The sequence below is a fragment of the Mus caroli genome, chromosome 1, assembly GCF_900094665.2.
Source record: "Mus caroli chromosome 1, CAROLI_EIJ_v1.1, whole genome shotgun sequence".
NCBI lineage: Eukaryota > Metazoa > Chordata > Mammalia > Rodentia > Muridae > Mus > Mus caroli.
This window is the reverse complement of record NC_034570.1, coordinates 12,894,790-12,914,446: the sequence shown is the minus strand read 5'-3', so window position 1 is coordinate 12,914,446 and position 19,657 is coordinate 12,894,790. Positions and strand designations below refer to the sequence as shown.

At 39.4% G+C, this 19,657-nt stretch overlaps 1 protein-coding gene across 3 annotated transcripts in view; it reads left to right on the top strand.

Annotated features, from left to right (window-relative positions):
• Jph1 (junctophilin 1) overlaps window positions 1–15,417 on the top strand; it is a 95,683-nt gene extending 80,266 nt beyond the window's left edge. Inside the window, exons 4-6 of one of the 3 annotated variants that reach the window (XM_029483081.1) lie at window positions 5,870–6,516; window positions 12,804–12,899; window positions 13,457–15,417. In XM_029483081.1, coding sequence (XP_029338941.1) covers window positions 5,870–6,516; window positions 12,804–12,884 — 728 coding nt within the window. In that variant the 3' untranslated portion in view covers window positions 12,885–12,899; window positions 13,457–15,417. Of the gene's footprint in view, window positions 1–5,869; window positions 6,517–12,803; window positions 12,900–13,308 lie in introns of all 3 variants that reach the window. The other 2 variants (XM_029483079.1, XM_029483080.1) reach the window with 2 other exon arrangements.
• The last annotated feature ends 4,240 nt before the right edge of the window (window positions 15,418–19,657 follow it).

The following is a 19,657-nucleotide window of genomic DNA, read 5'->3' as shown; positions in this document are numbered from 1 at the left end:
TTCGGTCTGGATCTTTTCCTTTAAAGGCCTATGTTTTTTAATCTCAGCAATACTACAAAATAAGTGGGAAAAGACAGGAGGCTACCTGAGGCCTGCTGGCAGGCCAACAAAGCTGAATCAATGCAGTCTGGGCTCAATGAGAGACCCTGTCTCAAAAAAATATGGTGTGAAGATCAATTGAGGAAGACAAAAGATTATCAGATCTCTAGTCTGAACAAATAGCACCAATGCATGTGCACACACCTCTACTCCCCACAGAGAGAAAGGGAACCGTAGTGAGGGTAGGAAAGAAAAAGAAAGACTGTAAAATGCAGGTTACAGCACTGTTCTGGAGAGGTGCCCCACTGGGTTGCTGACATAAGTGCCTTGATAGAGTGACTTATTCAAGAGTGATAAAATGAGTATCTCGCTTTGTGTGCAGCTTATTTCAAACATTTAAATGCATTGGTATATTTCACTAAGAAAGGGACCTTTTGCTCATTTTGAAGTGACCTGATAAATCAACTCCCCCTTCCCTGGTACTTTGCGGGATTAGACATTCCAGGGTGTGAACCCCACTGGGAGAGCTCAGCAAGCAGAGGGAGTTTTGTCCTGTGGTCCCAGCCATGCCACCATCTGGGGAAGCTACACAGTGGGGAAACTGTAGGCTTGAACTGCTTTGCAAGCAAACAAACTTACCATTGTTTTCTGCAGATGCTAATTCTTGGCTCTGCTGTTCATTCTGCTGCAGAGCAGGGGGCTGGGGGGGGAGGGGGGTCCCTCTAGACTTGTGTTAGGTGTTACCACAAGGTAAGTGATACTGAAGGCCATCTGGATTTTCTAGGCTGAATGGTTTTTAAAAGCCTTTTTATGGTGGAAAAGCATTTGAAGGAAAAGAAATATTGTGGGAAAATGTAATTCCACCCTTCCTTAGCTCGAGCAGATTCATATAAGCAAGTCGTTCATCAGTAATGGATACATTCTAGTCGTATGAGATGACAGTGAGCCTCTTTGAGACCAGAGCTAAGTGGAAAACTGCAGTCCCCTTTGACCCACAGTCAACACTTTTTTCTGCAACTGTATAGAAGGCCAGTTCTGTGCTGGGTGTTAGAGATCTTCTCAAGGGAACACATGCTTTCAATTCTGCATTTACAGGGTGATCAAATCAGATAGGCTTTTGCAAAAAGACTTCTAGTACCACTTGTAAGCCCGCTCATTTAATTTGCACATCTCAGATACATGTATCACCATTGTTTGGAAGGCATATGCTGCAGTCCTCAGGAGAGTGATGGCTGCTACCTTCCAGTTTGAAAGTTTTTGTAGCAGATTACTTACTTTAAGGAGCTGGCAGTATTTTCATCATTGTGAAATCTCATGACTTTAATTCAGAAATCCAGTATTATATAAACCAATTAAAATTGCAAGATAAAAACAGACCTGTGTAGGGGTATTAAGTTCTCAAAGGGCTAAGTTTACTTACACATGGAAAAACCTAAATTTGACTAAGTGGGAGAGAATAGTGACTTACCCATTGAGAATTTGGAAAGAACTTTGTCCCCCGGGGTTTTAACTTGAAAATACTATGGAAATCAGTCAAGAGACCCTCAGTGGTAATTTTAAGGAGGTACTCATAACATGACTGGGTATATAAAAACATCTGAAGACTCAGTCAGCCAAGGAAGTATAGAAGGAAGTGAGTCACAGAGACAAACACTGACATTGTCCTTCCAGACCCTACCTAGAGAGGCCTGGGCCAGAGCTTGCTCTACTGTACTTGCATTGACAAGAATATTTCTACTTATGTGACCAAAGGCAGGGAACTATAGCCAGGAGACAAGTATGTACTCTCCTGGCATCATTGTCCCCATCAAGAAAATAGATGCATCAGGCTGGCATCCTGATGTCATTACAGAGGTGGTTCATCTCCTATCCCTCATCCTGATTTCCCAGTGATTAGGGAATCATGAAGTTCTGCCCTCTGGTGATATCAGTAAAAGTCATGTACCTTGAGGACCTTCTACATTGCTCACTATAGATAAGCGAGTTGGCCTTTACAGTATATTGTGTCAGTCTTGTGTTTCATAAAGAGGAGTCTGTCCGGAGCACTTTGTGTGCTAATCGTTCATGTTCCTAAGTCAAGAGGACTGAGCTATAGCTTTTGAGGATGATCAAGAAGTAGATGAGATTAGAGAATAGGAATAATTGAGAAACTATTTGCATGGCTTTTCATCCTACTATTTGAGTTTACTTTCAGTCATGATTTTGCTTGTGTGTGGAAGAGTGTAGTGTGTGTGTGTGTGTGTGTGTGTGTGTGTGTGTGTGCCTGTTATCTCCTTTGATCTCTCTCCACCTTATTATTTTGAAAGAAGGTCTCTTCCTGAAACTGGAACTAACAAATGTCCTAAGACTAGCTGGCCAGCAGGCTCCTTCCCAGTGCTAGGATCACAGGCACAAACCACCACTCCCTCCTTTTGATGTGGGTGCTAGAGATCCAAAATCAGGTTCTCAAACGTCTATGGCAAGCACTCCGCGGAGTCATCTCCCAAAGGGCTTCCCTCAATGTTCTTATCTCATTTTCAATCCCAAGTCATATTAAGTAAGGCATTTATTTTTACTTATCAATGGGTCTGGGAATGAGTTAAATAAGTTGAAACACCACCTTGGAATGTGATAAAATTCTTTTTTTGAGCCCTCTTGGAAGAATGCCAGCCACTTCCCTAGGCAGCATCCTGAACAAGTGTAGTTGAAAGGTGTATGCTCACACACTGCACTGTTGATTATTTACATGAAAGTGAAACCTGTAATCTATGTTACCAAGTGTTAACTATGCTTGCATTTCTCATAAATTAGAAGTCAAGGTATTGTTTATTACTAAAAGCCTGTGCCAACCACTAATATATACTATTTTTGGTTAAGTAAAGAGAAGCATCCAGGAATAAATGGCTTGTAAACTCAGCTTCCAAACCTAAAATTCCAATTTTTTTTTTCATGAAGAAGGGAAACTGAATAGTCTGCTATTAAATATAAAAGTGGTGATTCCTGGGCCTACTGGTTATTCTAACCAGATTGAATCATATATTCAATTTCACAAATATGTATCGAGTGGCAGTCACTTACAGGGTGTCAGGGTGGACAGCCACAGCTCACCACCATGAACACTGACTGGTCACAGATACTGCACGACTTTTGCAGATGGGACTACAAGGTCCTTTAGGGAACATGATGTCATTTCCACTGCTTATACCATCTCTTTATAATCTATCAACCTGTTCTTCTTTTCCTGATTGGCAGTCTTGAGAGAATGACTGGTTTCTGTTTAATAAATTACTCCTATTGCTGCAGTAAAGACTTTGACATGGGCATTGACTTTATATGTTTAGGACAGTCTTAGTCTGCCAGTGGACAGTCCAGCAACATTCACTTCTGAAGTTCAGACTGGATTTCCTGCTTTCATCATTTGCCAGTGTCTGCTCAAAGTCTTTGTGCCAAGTGTGTAGACTTACTTTTCTGTGTGGGGATGGTGGGCTGGCTGATCAAATGTGGAACGTTGTACACCAGGTGACTTTTTCCCAACGTAAATATCCCCAGAAGGGTGAAAATCTCTTAGAATTCACAGGTTCTGCCTATAAAAACATGACTGTCTACAAATTCCAACTGCCAAACTCTCAGCATTTAGTTTAGTTTCCCTCTGTGGCAATAATGGCTAGTTCTGATCATAAGCTGCCACCACTCACCAGCTTTATGTAGCTACCATTACACGTAACACATATCACTACACAGAACAAATAACAGGCACAGAATGTGCCTTCCAAGAGGAAAAGAGTCCAGGAAAAAAAGCTGTTCACTGCAATACATTAACTGCTTTGTTTAAGATTAATTGAATCTTGCTCTGGAAAAACCTAGCTGGATATCCTCATATTTGGCCAGTTCTCACATGAATGTGCCACGTTGGAATCACTTCCCATTGGGGATAGCCATGTAAGGCTGGCATTAGGCAAAGGCCAATTTTACACCCGTAATTTTTGCATGATTTCAGTCACTTATATCTTATGTGTAGAATCACCTGGAAGATGCAAATTCCAGTGCCTCTGGCTTGGATTTCTGCTTTCCATTAAGTTGAAATCCCTGGGATGTGTCTGATAGACCACAGGAATGAGAACCACTGCTTGGGACTTCACTTGTTTTACATAAGCAGTCATTTTCCAGGGCATAAAGCTAGGCATTTTTAAATCTGAACATTGATAGCCAGATGTACTTCCATTATTCTAGCAATTTCTTTGATTGCAGCAGATTTCAGCAACATCAGCCACCCAATTGTTAGATGTAGCTGAGCATCTCTGAAAAGTCTTAGTTCTGAGTGACTGAGCTAGGTACACCTTTACTAGTGCTGCTAAAACGAAAAAAACACAAAAAAACAAAAAAACTTTGCAAAAAGCAGTATGTCAGACTTCTAAAGGAAACAGAAATGCCTAGGCTGGTACTAGGAGTTAATTAAATAAGTACATTTGGTGTAATCCAAGTTTGAATTTCACGGATCTATTACTGGAACTTCTTCAACTTAGGGTCCTAATTAAATTCATAAGTAAGAATTAAGATGTTGATGTTTTTTGTAACGGGTTGTTTTTGTTTTGTTTTATTTACCTACTTATAAAGCACATTTGAAAATGTGTTAATATTCAAACGTTACTATATATATATATATGTGTGTGTGTGTGTGTGTGTGTATAATTATATGCATATATAACACTAAAATGTATAATTGTAAGTGTGGTCTTAGACCAGTATTACTGAGTAGGCATAAAACCATACCTGGCTTTTGTTATGTAGGTTCTGATGACTGAAGCCAGGTCCTCAAGCCGTTGTGACAAACACTTTATCAACTGAGCTGTTTCTCTAGTTGCTACTTTTCAAAAATAATTTTAAATTGATTTTTTTTAATTTGTTGTAAATGTTTCTGAAGTATATTAAAAGATTAAATACAAACCCTGAGACTACAGAGCCAGAGACAGCCCCTTGTCTTGGATACACTTGTGGATGATACCCTGTTGTGAATGAACTGTACAAAAGTTACTCTAAAGAACACAGCCCAAAGGCAGACATTGTTCTTGTCCAGAAAGTTTCAGCAATGATTAAAAATACCTTCTTATCAGGCTCTACCTGTATAGTGCTGATCTCTTTAGACTGCTGATCAGACAAAATAAGCTTATTTCTTTATTCAAGTTCATGCTTTCTGTACTTTAATTATCCTACCTATATGGGATAAATGAGTTTTGTTGGGTTTTGATCAACGTGTGTTCTGCTCTATGCTAAACAACCATGTTCTTCAAGTAAAAAGTGTTAGAAATTTTAGAGAAATGTAAGATTTTTCTATCTTTTATGTTATCAATATAGTATAAAGAGTGTCAAGTTTTCTTGTTTTTGTTTGTTTGTTTTTTGTTGTTGGTTTTTTTTTTTTTTTTTTTTTACAGCATGATTTATTGACATGTCACCATGCATTACATGGAAAATTGAATTTTTGGAGGCTGGAGCACCTTAGGAAATTTCACAGGTTCAATTAGACAGAAGAACATCAAGGAGTTTAATGATACAATTTTTCATCCATTTGTGGAAGCACGGGAAGAAGCGGAGCCTGGGGCCAGGTCAGAGCCTCGAAACTGCCCCTCAGCTCTACCTGTGGATGAAGTCTTTTTTTTTTTTTTTTTTTTTTTGAGTGTCAAGTTTTGAAAGAAAATTTCAGTAATAATCCTTTCCTTGCACACTGAAACAAGAAACTTATAAGTTCACGTGTTATAAGTCTCTTCAAAGTGGGGAGAGAGGGAACTGATCTCATTTAGGAAAAATGATAGTCACCTTTTATCACCTTCCTTTCCTTTCTTGTTCCTTTTTCCAGGCCCTGATTATATCAAACAAAGATGTCAGGAAGGGGGAGATATTAAAGAAAATCCGGAAGAAAAGGTCCTAGAAAAGCCTCCGTCGCCAAAGGAATCTCCTCATTTTTATCGCAAAGGCACCACACCCCCCAGGTCCCCTGAGTCAAGTCCCAAACAGAGCCACTCTCCCCAGCCTTCCTCCCCAGAGTCCTCAAAGAAACGAAACCCCAGCCCAGGGGCGAGACTCAGTCAAGATAAACAGAGCCTAGCTGAGGAACAAGTGACAGCCTTTGTCAATAAACCCTCTATGTCAAAGGCTCCCGCAAAAGAACTGGGAGCAGCTGTGTCCAAGTACTCCGGCCGCCACTACGTCCCCAACCCCGGCAACGGGGAGCTGCACTCTCAGTATCACGGCTATTATGTGAAACTGAACGCACCCCAGCATCCTCCAGAAGACAGGGAGGATGACAGAGGAGTCAGCCAGTCTTCCTCCTCAGCATTGGTACCTAGGCCATCACCTAACAAGTGGGGTCCCCCTAAATCTGTGACAAAACCAGTTGCCAAAGAAAGCAAAACTGAGCCAAAAGCAAAGAAGTCTGAACTTGCTATACCAAAGAATCCAGCAAGCAATGATACCTGCCCTTCCTTGGAAAAAGAAGCCAACTCTGTAAGTCTTGCATGAGCTTTTCCTTTAGGTGTGCTCAGGGAGTAGCATGCGATGGGTCGTTTTAGATCTTGACCACATCTTAACAGACAAAGATCCCCAGTTCACTGGGTTGTTTAGAGTAGAACAGAACGTGTTTGTAGCTCATGATGGCAAAGAGTTCTCTGAGCAGAAGTCCTGTGCCTACCCAGCCAGCCACTGAAAAAATTCAGGTAGGATTCAGGCCTGGCCAGCCCAGTCATATGTTAGCAAGTGTTTATCAACTATGTCTTGGTGAACTTCGTAATTACCCACTCAGTGCCCTGGAAGGGAAACATGGCCAACTTGCCACAGCCAGCACCTTTCTGCATAGCTACTAGGAATTCCTGGCCTTCTGTTGGCCCATTCACAAAGGAACATCACTTGCAGCCGTTGGAAATTCTCATAAATATGCAATTTGTATTTTCCTTCATGAGCCAGGCTCTGCAGCAAGAATATTTTTCTTCCCAAATGAGAAACTTTTACAACAACATGATTACTTTATGATACATCTCCAGATACAAGTGTTTCTAGATTCAGCAGTCTAGTAGATGCTAGCCATTGTTGATGTGTCTTAAACAAGTTAGTTTTCTTTTGGCCAGTTATTGATGAATGTCTACTTCATGTTCCTTGACATGATGTTGATTGGGTAAGTACTATATAGAACTGGGATTTTATCGAGTTCCATAGAATTTATAGGATTTGAACTCTTTTAGAATCATTTTATTTAAAAGTGAGTGATTTAAAATAAATTGTTAGGTTATCTTGGTCATATATGCCTCTAGATGGTCCTGTTCACTATGAAGTACAACTCAGGGAATAAGACACCACCACTTGATGGGTACAGGCAATTTGAGAAATATGTATTTCTGGAATCCTGATCAAGAAGATTATAGACTATTAGTTTCTTATTTTTGTTACATTTACTCATAGGGTTAAAGAAATACAATTCATCTTTTTAAGATGCTTGAATATTTAGTTAATATTTGTCATAAAATGTTTGAATATTGATATACCCTATTATCTGTTATTATAATTCCACCACTACTGATTCATTGTATGAAACAATCAGTTCTTATTAGGCAGTCAACATGAATAATTATAATGAATAGGGTTTCTTGTATATATAGTATCCATTTTACCTGATTAATAAGGGGTGGATTAAACAGTGTCATTCCAACTACGTTGCATCTTTGCCTACCCAATAGGACATTTAATTTCCCACATACCACAATGGAATCATGTACCCAGCATCCCCCTCATCAGTCTACCATAAGGAAAAATATTTCTAATACCTATAAACCTTTCTCTATAGCAGTAATGTGTGCTGGTAGACACATTACCACTGTTCAACTGTATTTAGAAAAAGCATAGGTTTTAGTAATGTGTTAAGACCTTGTTAATTTACTTATTCACTTTACATCACAATATCCACCTCCCTTCCCAGTCCCCTCCACCTGACCCACTGTCACACAGTTCCTCCCCCCACTTTTCACTCCTCTTCTCGTGAAAAGGTGGAAGCCCTCAGGAGGTATTTTGTATAGGTTCTTGATGTAAGCCAAGAAAGTTGCAACCCAGGCTCACTGATCAAAACCCAAGCTGCATATGTATGAGATGGCATCAGCAGCCCTACATTCCCCTTGAACTTGAGACTTCCCCTGTGAATGACATTCTAGTCCAAGGAGTCAGATTGACTGGCCCTCAGTGAGAAAATGGTACTGTCCTAATAGGATCAAGAAGCTGACTTGTGTTCTTAGTGTCAGCCCTCTTTCCTGCACATGACCATTTAGAATAGTTAGTGAATGATCATTGAAACAGTGGAGTGCTGCCTACTATTCTGAACAATTGAGAGCACTGTGCAAGTTCAACATATATAATGAACAGTTTATAATTCATAGGATCATTGACACAAAAGCAGGCATGTAGAGGATGCCTGTAATAAATCAGCCAGTACTCTGTGTGAACAGCAGGGGACATTGTTATGTTCTTACTGCAGGACTGAGTGGAGTTAATGCTCAAATGGCATTATTATTATCATTATCAATGGCGTACTAGTTGAAGTATAAATAGCTCATAAATGGCTCAATGGATTCCTTTTTTTTTTTTTTTTTAATGTTCTGCCTGGATAAGTATCTAGAAAATGTAGAAAATCTCCTGAGATACAGATTAGAGGAAATTAGTTACTGCTCAAGCGTGAGAAGGTAGGCCCCTGCAGATTACAGCCCTAACTTTGTCAGGATATCTTCTCATAATTTGATACCCTCTGTTTTATTTTTCTAACTGCCTCAAAGTTTCTTATGATGTGTACCTAGTGTATGATTTCTTGCTGTTTCCCATCACATCTGTCCCAGTCAGTCTGGGGAAACAGAACTAAGCTTCTCTTCATTTTGTTATTTTTAGCCACCACTGGTGACAACAGCCATATTTATGGGACTTCACCTTAAAGTTTTTCACCCACTAGCCTGCTCAAGGTGTCTGAAGAAAACTGAGGTCACAGCTTGGTACCTGCCAGTAAACATAACATCCCAAATTTTCATTTTTACCTGGTGTTATTTGAGCCTCCCATTGCTAGTCTATGCTCATCTTCCCTGAGTGATCTTTAACAATAACGTCATAAGTGGGGCTAAACTGGTAGGCTAAATATGAATGTGTATGAAAGCATATACAGAATAAATATATATGTATGTTGAGTAGGAAACACACATGTATGTATTTTCATTCTAGATAAAGCATTTATCCATTATTCATTGATTCTGGGCTATAAGTATAATAAAATGCAGGCCAAACCTTTGAAGAGAGATAGTTAAGCTACTAACTTCAACCCAAGACAATCTATAAAGCCCAAAGTACTAATCAATTCAAAAGAGTTCATGTAAACTCACAGAAGCTTACCAGGATTTATGAAATGGGACTTAAAGATTAACGTGGGGCTAAAATTTGTTGTTGTTGTTGTTGTTTTTCTTTTTGCTGGGATTGAGTCCAAGGCCTTGGGCATGCTAGGAAGGCATTCTGCCATTAGAGTACAAAGCCCTGTGATGTTTTCAAAGGCACGCTGTGATTCTGTGTCCCGAATCCTCTCTCGCCCTGAACTTATACAGGTTTGTTCTCACCCAAACTTTTCTCTATACTTCATGCACCCGTTATCTTGGGGAGGAATTATGTACTAGCCCCAAAGAATTGATACAACCCCAAATTGTACACTTAAAAACAAAGTCTAACCAAAGCCTGAATAGCCATAGCATATATTTTATGCTTAGATGTGATGTTGAAATGTTATCTAGTATTTTGAGCTCTAAGAGTTTATATGTCTTAAGTTTGCCCTGGTTAAGAAGCTGCATAGATTAGAACTCACCGTTTATTGCAGCTGGCTTCGTGCTGTACGCCAGCCTAGCCTTGAACTGATAGTAGTCCTCCTGTGTCAGCCTTCAGAGTGCTAAGATTACAGGCATGAACCACCATGACTGCTCGCCTATTTATTGAGTAGTTGGAGGTTAGTAAGATTTCTGTTTCTCTGAGAAGAGAAAGATATAGGTAAAAGTGTGACCTTGCATATCTTCATTAGAAATTGTTTTTAAACAAAGGTCTGTGCTTTTGTAGAGATAGAGAAAAGAGCCTAGAGTAAGTACCCAGTGGACAGCATAATATTTAATTCTGCCTCTAAAGATCCTAGATTCATAAATAGTTTGTAAATATTCTAATGCACTTATCCTCATGATACCCTCTAGTATGGAACTAATAATCTCATATGCAGAAGAAATGAAAACCAGGTGATAATCTACGTAGAGATGCTTAGTCTACTGCCTAGCATTCAAACCCTACTTTTCTTCCTTGTACTTAGGCTTAAGAACTAGGGGTTGCTTCTCTTCCCTCAAAGGGCCCTGTTTTCAGACCCCACACCCCAATTTACTAACAATATACTTTGTCTTCAATGCAATGATTTTGCCTGTTTTGTTAACATTGAGGAGAGCAGCACCTATGTTCTCCTTAAGCTCTAGCTGTACGAATGAACTAAACACCACAAGAGTCAGGTACTGGGTACATGGTGAGGAAGAGGTCAAAGCCTTTGATACTGTGGCACTGAGTCTAGGTAGGAAAATGGCAATACATCAACAGATGGCAACAAACTGTGACAAGTGTTATGATAGAGAAAGAACAGGGCACTCTGACCTCCACCATGAACACATGGAGTAGGATATCCTTCAGTCAGTGGTAGGTAGCCTAAACTAAGCCCCGGCCTGGAAGATGAACACTTTACCAGACTTCCCTGTTCAATCCTGTCCCCAGAGAAAGCACAATCGATGTCCCTGTAACCTTGTTTCCACCCAAACCTATTTGGTACTCAGAATGTGAGTGCTTCCTCTTCTGTGCACTTAATTATAACAATCAGTTTTGACTAGAAAGGTGGCTTCACAGGTAAGAGAATTTGCTGCTTTTTCAGAGTACCCAGGTTTACTTACTAACACCCACATGATGTCGCATACCCACTCGTAACTCCAGGAGATCCAACACCCTCTCTGGCATCTACAGACCAAGCACATACGTGGGTACATGTAGATGATTAAGAGGCTCTTGTTTTAATGAATAAGCAATTAGGGACTATGGGACGCTAAACACACAGGGCTATCTTTTTAAAAGGATATATGTATAACCCCTTTTCTCTCCAGAAGACTGGACATGGACATGGTTAATAGCTTTATGAACTTTACACTGTGTAGCTGAAACCATACTAGATCCTTCCTCAGGCCTTTATCTTCAGCGATCTCTTAGTTAATCTGTAGAACCCATCTTTTATGAAAGATGTCACATACAAAGTTTTGACATGGTCAAATCTTAAGTTTTGTCATGCACACAAATTGAATTAATTATCTCTAGGAAACTTCTTTTCAGATTGTACTGCATCTACTAAGTCATGTTCAACTAAACTGCTTTCTTGGCTCTCACAGATCAGTATTCTGCAGGCTGTGATGTATGCAGACACACACACACACAGGCACCACTAAACTCCCCCCTCTTCCACACACACATACAAACATTTAGGCAAAACACTCATACATAAAAATAAACTTCTCAAAAGTCAATTAATTTACATTTGACAGAGAGGCATTCTAGAACACTACTATTTAAGAATTGTGTGCTATTTTAATAATAACTTTTTAAATACCAAGATCATACAATTCTAATAAAGGTAGATTTTTTTTTTTTAGGTACCACCACGCCTGAATGGCTAGGTCATATAAGCTTTACTGTTACAAATCAAAGCTTGGTGACTTTGGGTTATCTGGTACTTATTCTAGTAGGATTTATCAAAATAGGAGTCTACTGTTGGTTTAATATGCTTGAGTCTACAGTGGTTTGGTTATGATTCAAGAAACAAAGAGTTAGACCTGAAAAAAGTATATGTCTCTGTAAGTATTCAACTTCCTATTTGTAGGAAGGAGGGAGTAGACCCAGAAAAAGACCCAGAAAAATAAAAAGCAAGAGTTAAGCTGAGGGCTGAACCTGTAACTCAGTTGGTAGAGTATTTCCCTAGCATGCAAAAAGGCTCTGAATTTAGTCCCTTGCGCCACATAAACCAGGAATGGTGTTGTATACCTGTATCCCAGCACAGTAGGAAGCCCTGACAGGAGGATCATAAATTCAGAGTCATCTCACCTACATAATGAGTTCAAGGCTGGCCTAGGCTACATGATAACCTATTAAAATAAAAGCACCTCCCCGAGTGTTCTGAATCCTTCCTTGGAAGAATGAAATCCCCTGCTTTCATTATTTTCTAAAAGCCTTGATGAGGGGCTCCTCTTCTTTTCTGACTCCTTCACTTTCTAAGGACAACGGAATCCCACTACCTCCCGGCTCCTTTCCAGTGACCTGTCCCAGTGTGGGAGATGAATAGAGTACATTGTTACAAAAAAAAAAAAAAAAATACTGAAGTGGGGTCTCATTATGTAGCCCTGCTAGTCTAGAACTCATCATGTAGACCAGGTTGACTTCAGACTCAGAGTGCCAAGATTAAAGGTGTGTGCCACCTCACCCAACTTGAAGACATTTTTTAATTTAATTCAAATCTAATTTTAAGTGGAAGTTAGATGGTGACACCACGTAAATGCAGCATTACTATTCTTAATTCATTCCTTATGGATTATCTTTCATGCCTTAGTTTCTGCCACAATGTTTGTATGCTTATATTTCTGCTAGTTGGTTCTGGTGATGGGTTTCTGTCAAGCAGCCATACTGACATGAAAACATTGTGCTTGCTCTGTTCTGTTTCTCCTTAGGGCCCTAATTCCATCATGATTGTCCTGGTCATGCTGTTGAATATTGGGTTGGCCATTCTTTTTGTTCACTTTCTGACTTGATTGGAATTAGGACAGGTAAGCATAGCCTTAATTTCTACACATAATCATAGTAATATCGTTTTCTCTAATTCCAATTTGCAATTTTTTTAAACAATGGCATTGTCCCTCACTTTAATTTTGAATGTGACTCAGTACGGTTACTTAACTGCTATAACTGTTTTGACTCATCAGTGAAGTCATGACAACTAGTAGAGTTAGCCCACAGTTCTGCCTTGGTGTCCACACCCCAGTCAGACTCAGACACAGGCAAGGAGGCATAGATTGGGATGGGATCACAAGAGAGATGAAACTTGGAAAATTCAGCCAGAGGACCTTTCACGTCCCCCAGCAATGCTTTGTGTCTTTGGGGTCCTCTGGGAGCTGAAGCACACAGCATGGTGAAAAGCAAAACTTAATAATGATTCTTTTTTAAAATCTGCTGAAGCAGCCCCATCCGGCGAAGTTCTTGACGTTGGCTACTCCATCTGTCCTAGCAGAATGTGACTAAACTGGAAATGTATGGACCTGCAGATTTTTTTTTTTGATAGAAGTCAACAGCTGCCTTACTATTTTACCATCTGACATTTTTTTAGTAGGGAGCTGGAGAGAGAGGACTGCCAGAGGAATGCAGTCTGAGGATTGTGTTGCAGTGGGCGTGGCTCCAACATTCACTCCTATCTCATTAGAAGTAGGTAGCACCGTCACTCAGCAGTCTTCTGCTGTGACCTGCTGCTTTAACATCTCCTGAAATGTTCTGGAAGGGAATGTTTCATTTGCTTGTGCACGACTCTGTTCATTTCTGCTGTTTATTTAAATATGATGTATAGTCATCTTCCACCTGCAGTCCTGGCTGGATAAGAACACACAGGTTGCATCTCAAGGAAAAGCAGCAACAAAAGACTAGTTTATATACATATATATATATGTACATATATATACATATATGCATATATATATACATATATATAATGTATGTATGTGTGTATAGTGTTTATTTTAATAGCAATGCATTGTTTTCATGTTGTTTATTCTTTTTAAACCAATAAAGGGTTATTTATCTTTAAAATATAGTGATCTGATGGTATTATACCTTCCAAAGAAATAATTTAACTTTAAATATTTTTAACATCACTGAGGTGAATTGTTGATGCACTCAGGAGGTGCTAAATTTTAAAAGCTGAAAGACAGACGACAGAATACTAAGAAGTGAAGTCAAAATGTTGCTTGGACTGCAGTAAGCAGTGGTTACGGGTTCAGTTTCATTGCTGACGTATGTTACAACCAAATAAAATCTTGTCAGTGGCTCTATTAATTCCCATGAAAGTTAAGCAAGGTCTATTAATAGCTACTCTTCTCTTTCTGCACCCCACCCCCACTCGAGGTTTGGTTGAATGCCTGCCTTCAGGTGTTTAAGCTTTGTTAAGCCACTGCCCCTTCTCTGCCTTCAATGTTTTTCAAAGTTGTTTTGTAATTCTATATTAAATTTTAAAGACTTAGACGGTTTTATTTTAAATATTTGTCTTTTGCTGTCCTATATCATTCTGATATTGATTTTTTTTTCTATTAAATAATTTACTCAGAAGCATGCTTACTTAGGGAAACTACATGATCTTTATAAAAAATAATTATTTAAAAAGAAATCAGGGTAGGAAAGGTATGTCTGAGTCTCTTAAAGGCATTACCTGGTGGAGGGGGAAGTCTTCCTAACTTTTGTCCATGGTGTCACAGTGTCAGCCGAGTCTCTCCCTTAGGAGCCTTTGCAGAGCAGGACAGTGTATGTCACTCCACTGGCAGCACAGGGGAAGACCAAATGCTTCATCACCTTCTGGATTGTAACCCAGCAGTGGTTTCTCCAGAAGGGCAATATAGTGAGACTTTAGGGTATGACCAGTATGGATTAAAGAAGAAGGCAGAAAGAGAGCAAATAAAAATAAAATTACAACTTGTATATTTATTTTTTACATTTTGCTTTGACTTTTAAATTTAGGGAGTCCATTTTTACTCAAGAACAAACTAAGTCCCTCTGTTGTCCCCACAGTCTCCCTGCCCCTCTCTCCCCCTGTAGCTCCTTATGCTGGGAAGGCTGGGTTTTTTGTTTTTGTTTTTGTTTTGTTTTTTTAAGAAAATAGACTATTTAATCTTATTAAGTGTTTATTTAAATGTGTAATGCTTTGAAAATAATGGGCAACAGAGAAGTAAAAGATGTTTATGAAATGAGCTTGTTGGCTACATTTATAAATATATATGATTTATAAGCTTTTTTAAAACAAAGCTCAAATTGTGGGTATTTTTCTAAAATGTGCACAGTTGTATTTTCCATGAAGGATCTTTCTAATGGGTTGTTATACTGTACTCTACATTTTGGACAGCACGTGAAGTCTGCCAATGTACTTAATAAAACATGACTTTGTTTATTTAAAGTTTCTTTCTGTGAAAAAAAAAAAAAACTCCCTACTGGTGGGTTCCTTAATTTATAATCCTTGAAACCAAAATGTATAATGTACAGTTTGTACAACTGTAACTGCCCTAATAAAAATGTTGGTTATTAATAAAATTGGAAGTGTCTTTCCTTTGTGAGTAAATTACTGACTGAGGTGTGGGGAATGTTAGAGATGATAGTATTAAAAGAGAGATCTTGCCTGATGAGATGGCTTAGCAGGTTAGGAAGCTTGCTGTCAAGTCTAATGACCTGAATATCCACATGGTAGAAGAAGAGAACAGAATCATGAAAGTTGTCTTCTGACCTCCACACATATCCCACCTTCACACCTTCACACACATGTGCCTACAATTAAAGCAATTCAATAGAAAAACTTACAAAAGTTATGTGCTGAAGAATTACAGTAGAAGGGGTGAAAGGCCAGTACAACCACGGGGCAGAATGGAGGCATACTGCTACACTGTCTCCTTGCATTTTATACTGGGACTTTTTCTCTTCTCTCTCTCTTTTTTTTTCCTTTTATTTTATTTAATAGGTTCTTTTCTTATATAATATAGCCTAATTATGGTTTCCCCTCCCTCTACTTCTCCCAACTTCCGCCCTCCAATCCAGATCTACTCCCTTTCTGTCTATTAGAAAAGAATGGGTTCTAAGAGATAGTTTAAGATAAAACAAAATTATCACATCTAAGTTTAACAGGACAAACCTGCAAAAGAAAAGAGCCCAAGAAAAGGCACAGAGACCCACTCAGGAATCTCATAAAAACACTAAACTGGAAACCATAATATATACACAGAGGACCTGATGCACAGGTCCTGTGCATGCTGCCTCAGTCAATGTGAGTTCGTGTGAGCTTTGCTCATGTTGACTTAGAGGTTCTTGGTTTTTTTATTGATCTCTTGATCTCCATCCCCTCTAGCTCTTACACTGTGTCTCCTTCCTCTTTCTCTGGGTTTCCTGAGCTCTGAAGGGAGGTATTTGATGGAGACATCCCATTTAGAGTTGAGTGTACCAAGGTCTCTCAGTCTCTGCACAGCTGGCTATGCGCCTTTGTATTTGCCATCTAATGCAGGAGGAAGCATCTCCGATGGCTGGACAAGGAACTGATCTATGAATATAGCAGAATAGGTGTTTTCTAGGGAGTTGGTTGGTGGGGTTGGTTGGTTGGTTGGTTTCTTTTGTTTAAGACTAGTATTTGGATTTACCCTAGGTCCCTGGACTATCTAGTCTCTGGTTCTTGCTCACCCAAGCATAGTTGGGTATGGGTTCTATTTCTTGGAGTGGGTCTTCAGTCAAATCAGTTATTGGTTGGTTACTCCCACAGGCTTTGTGCTACCATTGCAATAATATATCTTGCAGGCACCATTGTAGATCAAAGTGTTTGTGGCTGCCTTGGTATTTGGGTTTGGTTTGGTTTGGTTTGGTTTGGTTTGGTTTGGTTTGGTTTGGTTTGGTTTGGTTTGGTTTTTGGTAGTGTGCTGAGTATGTTCCTGTACTAGAGACAACTAGAATATAGGGTTGGAGTCAATATGTTGGTACCAACTCAACTTCTCTATGTTCAATGAGTTGTGTGAATATTGTCTTCAGCAATGAGGCCTTGCTGTCAGCTTGTGGAAAGCAACTTATAGTGTTGGCAACAGTCTGAATTGTTTAAGAGTTCCCATGGGACTTCTTTAACCAACAACTCAAGTAGATGTAACCCAGTCACATTACTAAAAGCTTTATATGGTGACAAGAGATACAATTGTGACTCTGTCTCTCCCATTATTTGGCAATTACATTTAGATTGCCTTTTATGTGTATATTTTAGGAAGTTTCTACTGTATTAAGCTTCCATACTACTCATCTGAATTTTTCCATACCCCCTGAATTTTTAGCTATTTCTACCTGTATTCCTTCCCACAACTCCCTCTTCTTTCTCCACTTAACCTTTCTGTTCCAACCCCCACCCATTCATCCATAACTATGTATTCTATTTCCCTTTCCTACCAAGATCTATCTGTACCCTCTAGTCTTTTACTCTGTACCTAACCTCTGTGGTTCTATAGATTGTAGTTTGGTTGTCATTGACTTAACAGCTAATATCCACATAGAAGCAAATACATACCATGTTTTCCTTTCTGGATGATTTTTTTTCTAGTTCCATCTATTTGCCTACAAATTTTATGGTGTCATTTTTAAAAAAAATAACTGAATAATACTAGATTCCATAAATCTATCACATTTTCTTTATCCTTTCTTCTGTTGAGGGAGATCAAGGCATTTCCAAAGTTTGGCTAGCAGTGAACATGGGAGAGCAAATGCCCCTGTGGTAGGGTGAAGTGTCCCTTGGGCTCATCCCCAAGTGTGGTATAGCTGGATCCCACAGCAGATCAATTTCCATCTTTTAAATAACTGTCATGCTGATTTCCATAGTGGCTGTCTCAGGCAAACTCATATAAATGTGAAAAATATTGAGCATTCAGTAAAATCCATGATGTTTTCTCCCAGTAAAAGCAATAAAGTCCTATTTCAGGACTTATCATTTATGGCACATGGTAGAAGAAAAATAATCAAATACAGGTAGTGCAGTAAAGGCAAACACAGTGGGAAGAGAGGTCAAAAGTCATCTAATTTTTCTTATTTTCTATGGGTGTTTGGGTAACAGCATCTAACTAGTACAGCAAGTGCCTAATGGGCAAATAGCTTCTTCTAAAGTAGACGAAAGACCAAAGACCTACCAATGACATTTTAGGAGGGGCTTTATCCCATACAATCTCAGCACTCAGAGAACTAAAGCAGAGTGATAGAATCCAAAACGTAAGAAAAAGCAACTTTACATCAAATAAAAGGTACAGGAAGTTAGAGACATTAAAAGCTATCAGTTATATAAATGTATGCAATTATCACTTAAGACACACTTAGCATTATCATATGGCCACAAGCCTATGGGGGAACCAAGGAGACAAATGTGGTTTGAATTAGGATGACACCCGTAGATTTGAATAATTTGTTCTCAGTTGGTGGAACTGTTTGGGAGGGAATCACTAGAAGTGGACTTGAGATTTCAGAAGCCCGGGAATTCTGAGTCCTCTCTCTCTCCTCTCTCTCCTCTCCCTCCTCTCTCTCCTCTCTCTCCTCTCTCTCTCTTCTCTCTCCTCTCTCCTCTCCTCTCTCTCTCTCTCTCTCTCTCTCTCTCTCTCTCTCTCTCTCTCTCTCTCTCTCTCTCTGAATTACATTTATGGATCAATGTGGACCAACTCTTTTAACTACTGCCTCAGTGCAATGAATGCCTGCCTACTGCCCACAATGGTCATGGACTCTAACTCTCTGAAACTGTAAGCACAAAATAAGCTTTTTTCTGTACGTCGCCTTGGCCATGAAGTCTTATCGCCATAATAGGCAGTACTAAGACACTCTGATTTGCAATGATGCATGTGGCATAGTGTTTCACTCCTCATGTACACTGTGCTTTCTTCAGTATTTCCTTACTTGGTGGTTTGATTTTCTTCTATTAAAATATCTGTGCAATGTAATCTTCCCCTATTTTGTGATAAACTTGTCCATTGATTGTTTTCTTTAAAAGTCAGTTGACTATCCTAGCATAACATAGTATATTGGTTTGTCCAAACTATTAACAATACATCTATTTTTGTATTGATGACCTAAAGAATACATGTTACCAAGGAGGTACTCCAACCTTCTTGATACACCTCCCAACTTTTCAGACATTATACCCCTGCTGTGTGCTCACTACAAACCTGAAAATCCTCAGTTCTGCATTGTTCCTAACCATAGCACCTTCTGTGCCTTCCAGGCCAGTTGCATGCAATGCAGTTTGACAAATAGGTCAGATAAATGAGGCTATTACTTCAAATAGAGAGGTGTAAGACATTGGGTAAGGGAGATTACTCAGTGGGTAAAGTGCCACAAATGCGTAAAGACCTAAGTTTGAATCCCCAGTACCCACACAAAAGCTAAGCCTGGAGACTTATGTCTGGGAATGGGGACAGACAGGAGAGTCCTAGAGACCCTCTGGCCATTCAGTCTAGCCAAAATGCAGAATTCTGGGTTAAGGAGTTTGTCTTTAAAAAAAAAAAATAGAGGAGAAAGTAGAAGCAACTTCATTATGACCTGTAGCCTCCATATGCTTACACATAGGCAATGTGCACCTGCATGAGTGCATGCACGTGCACACACACACACACCACACATGAAAAAGAGGGAAGGAGAGAGGAAGAAAGGCAGGTCAGGAGTTCAGACTTGTTGGCCTCCTTTTTTCTCAGATGCCAAGTATTTATTTTTCTTCAAGCCTTCCCATAGTATAGCAGCTTCTTCTGCTCCCACCAAGCTGTGTCTCTTACAAGACTTTTTT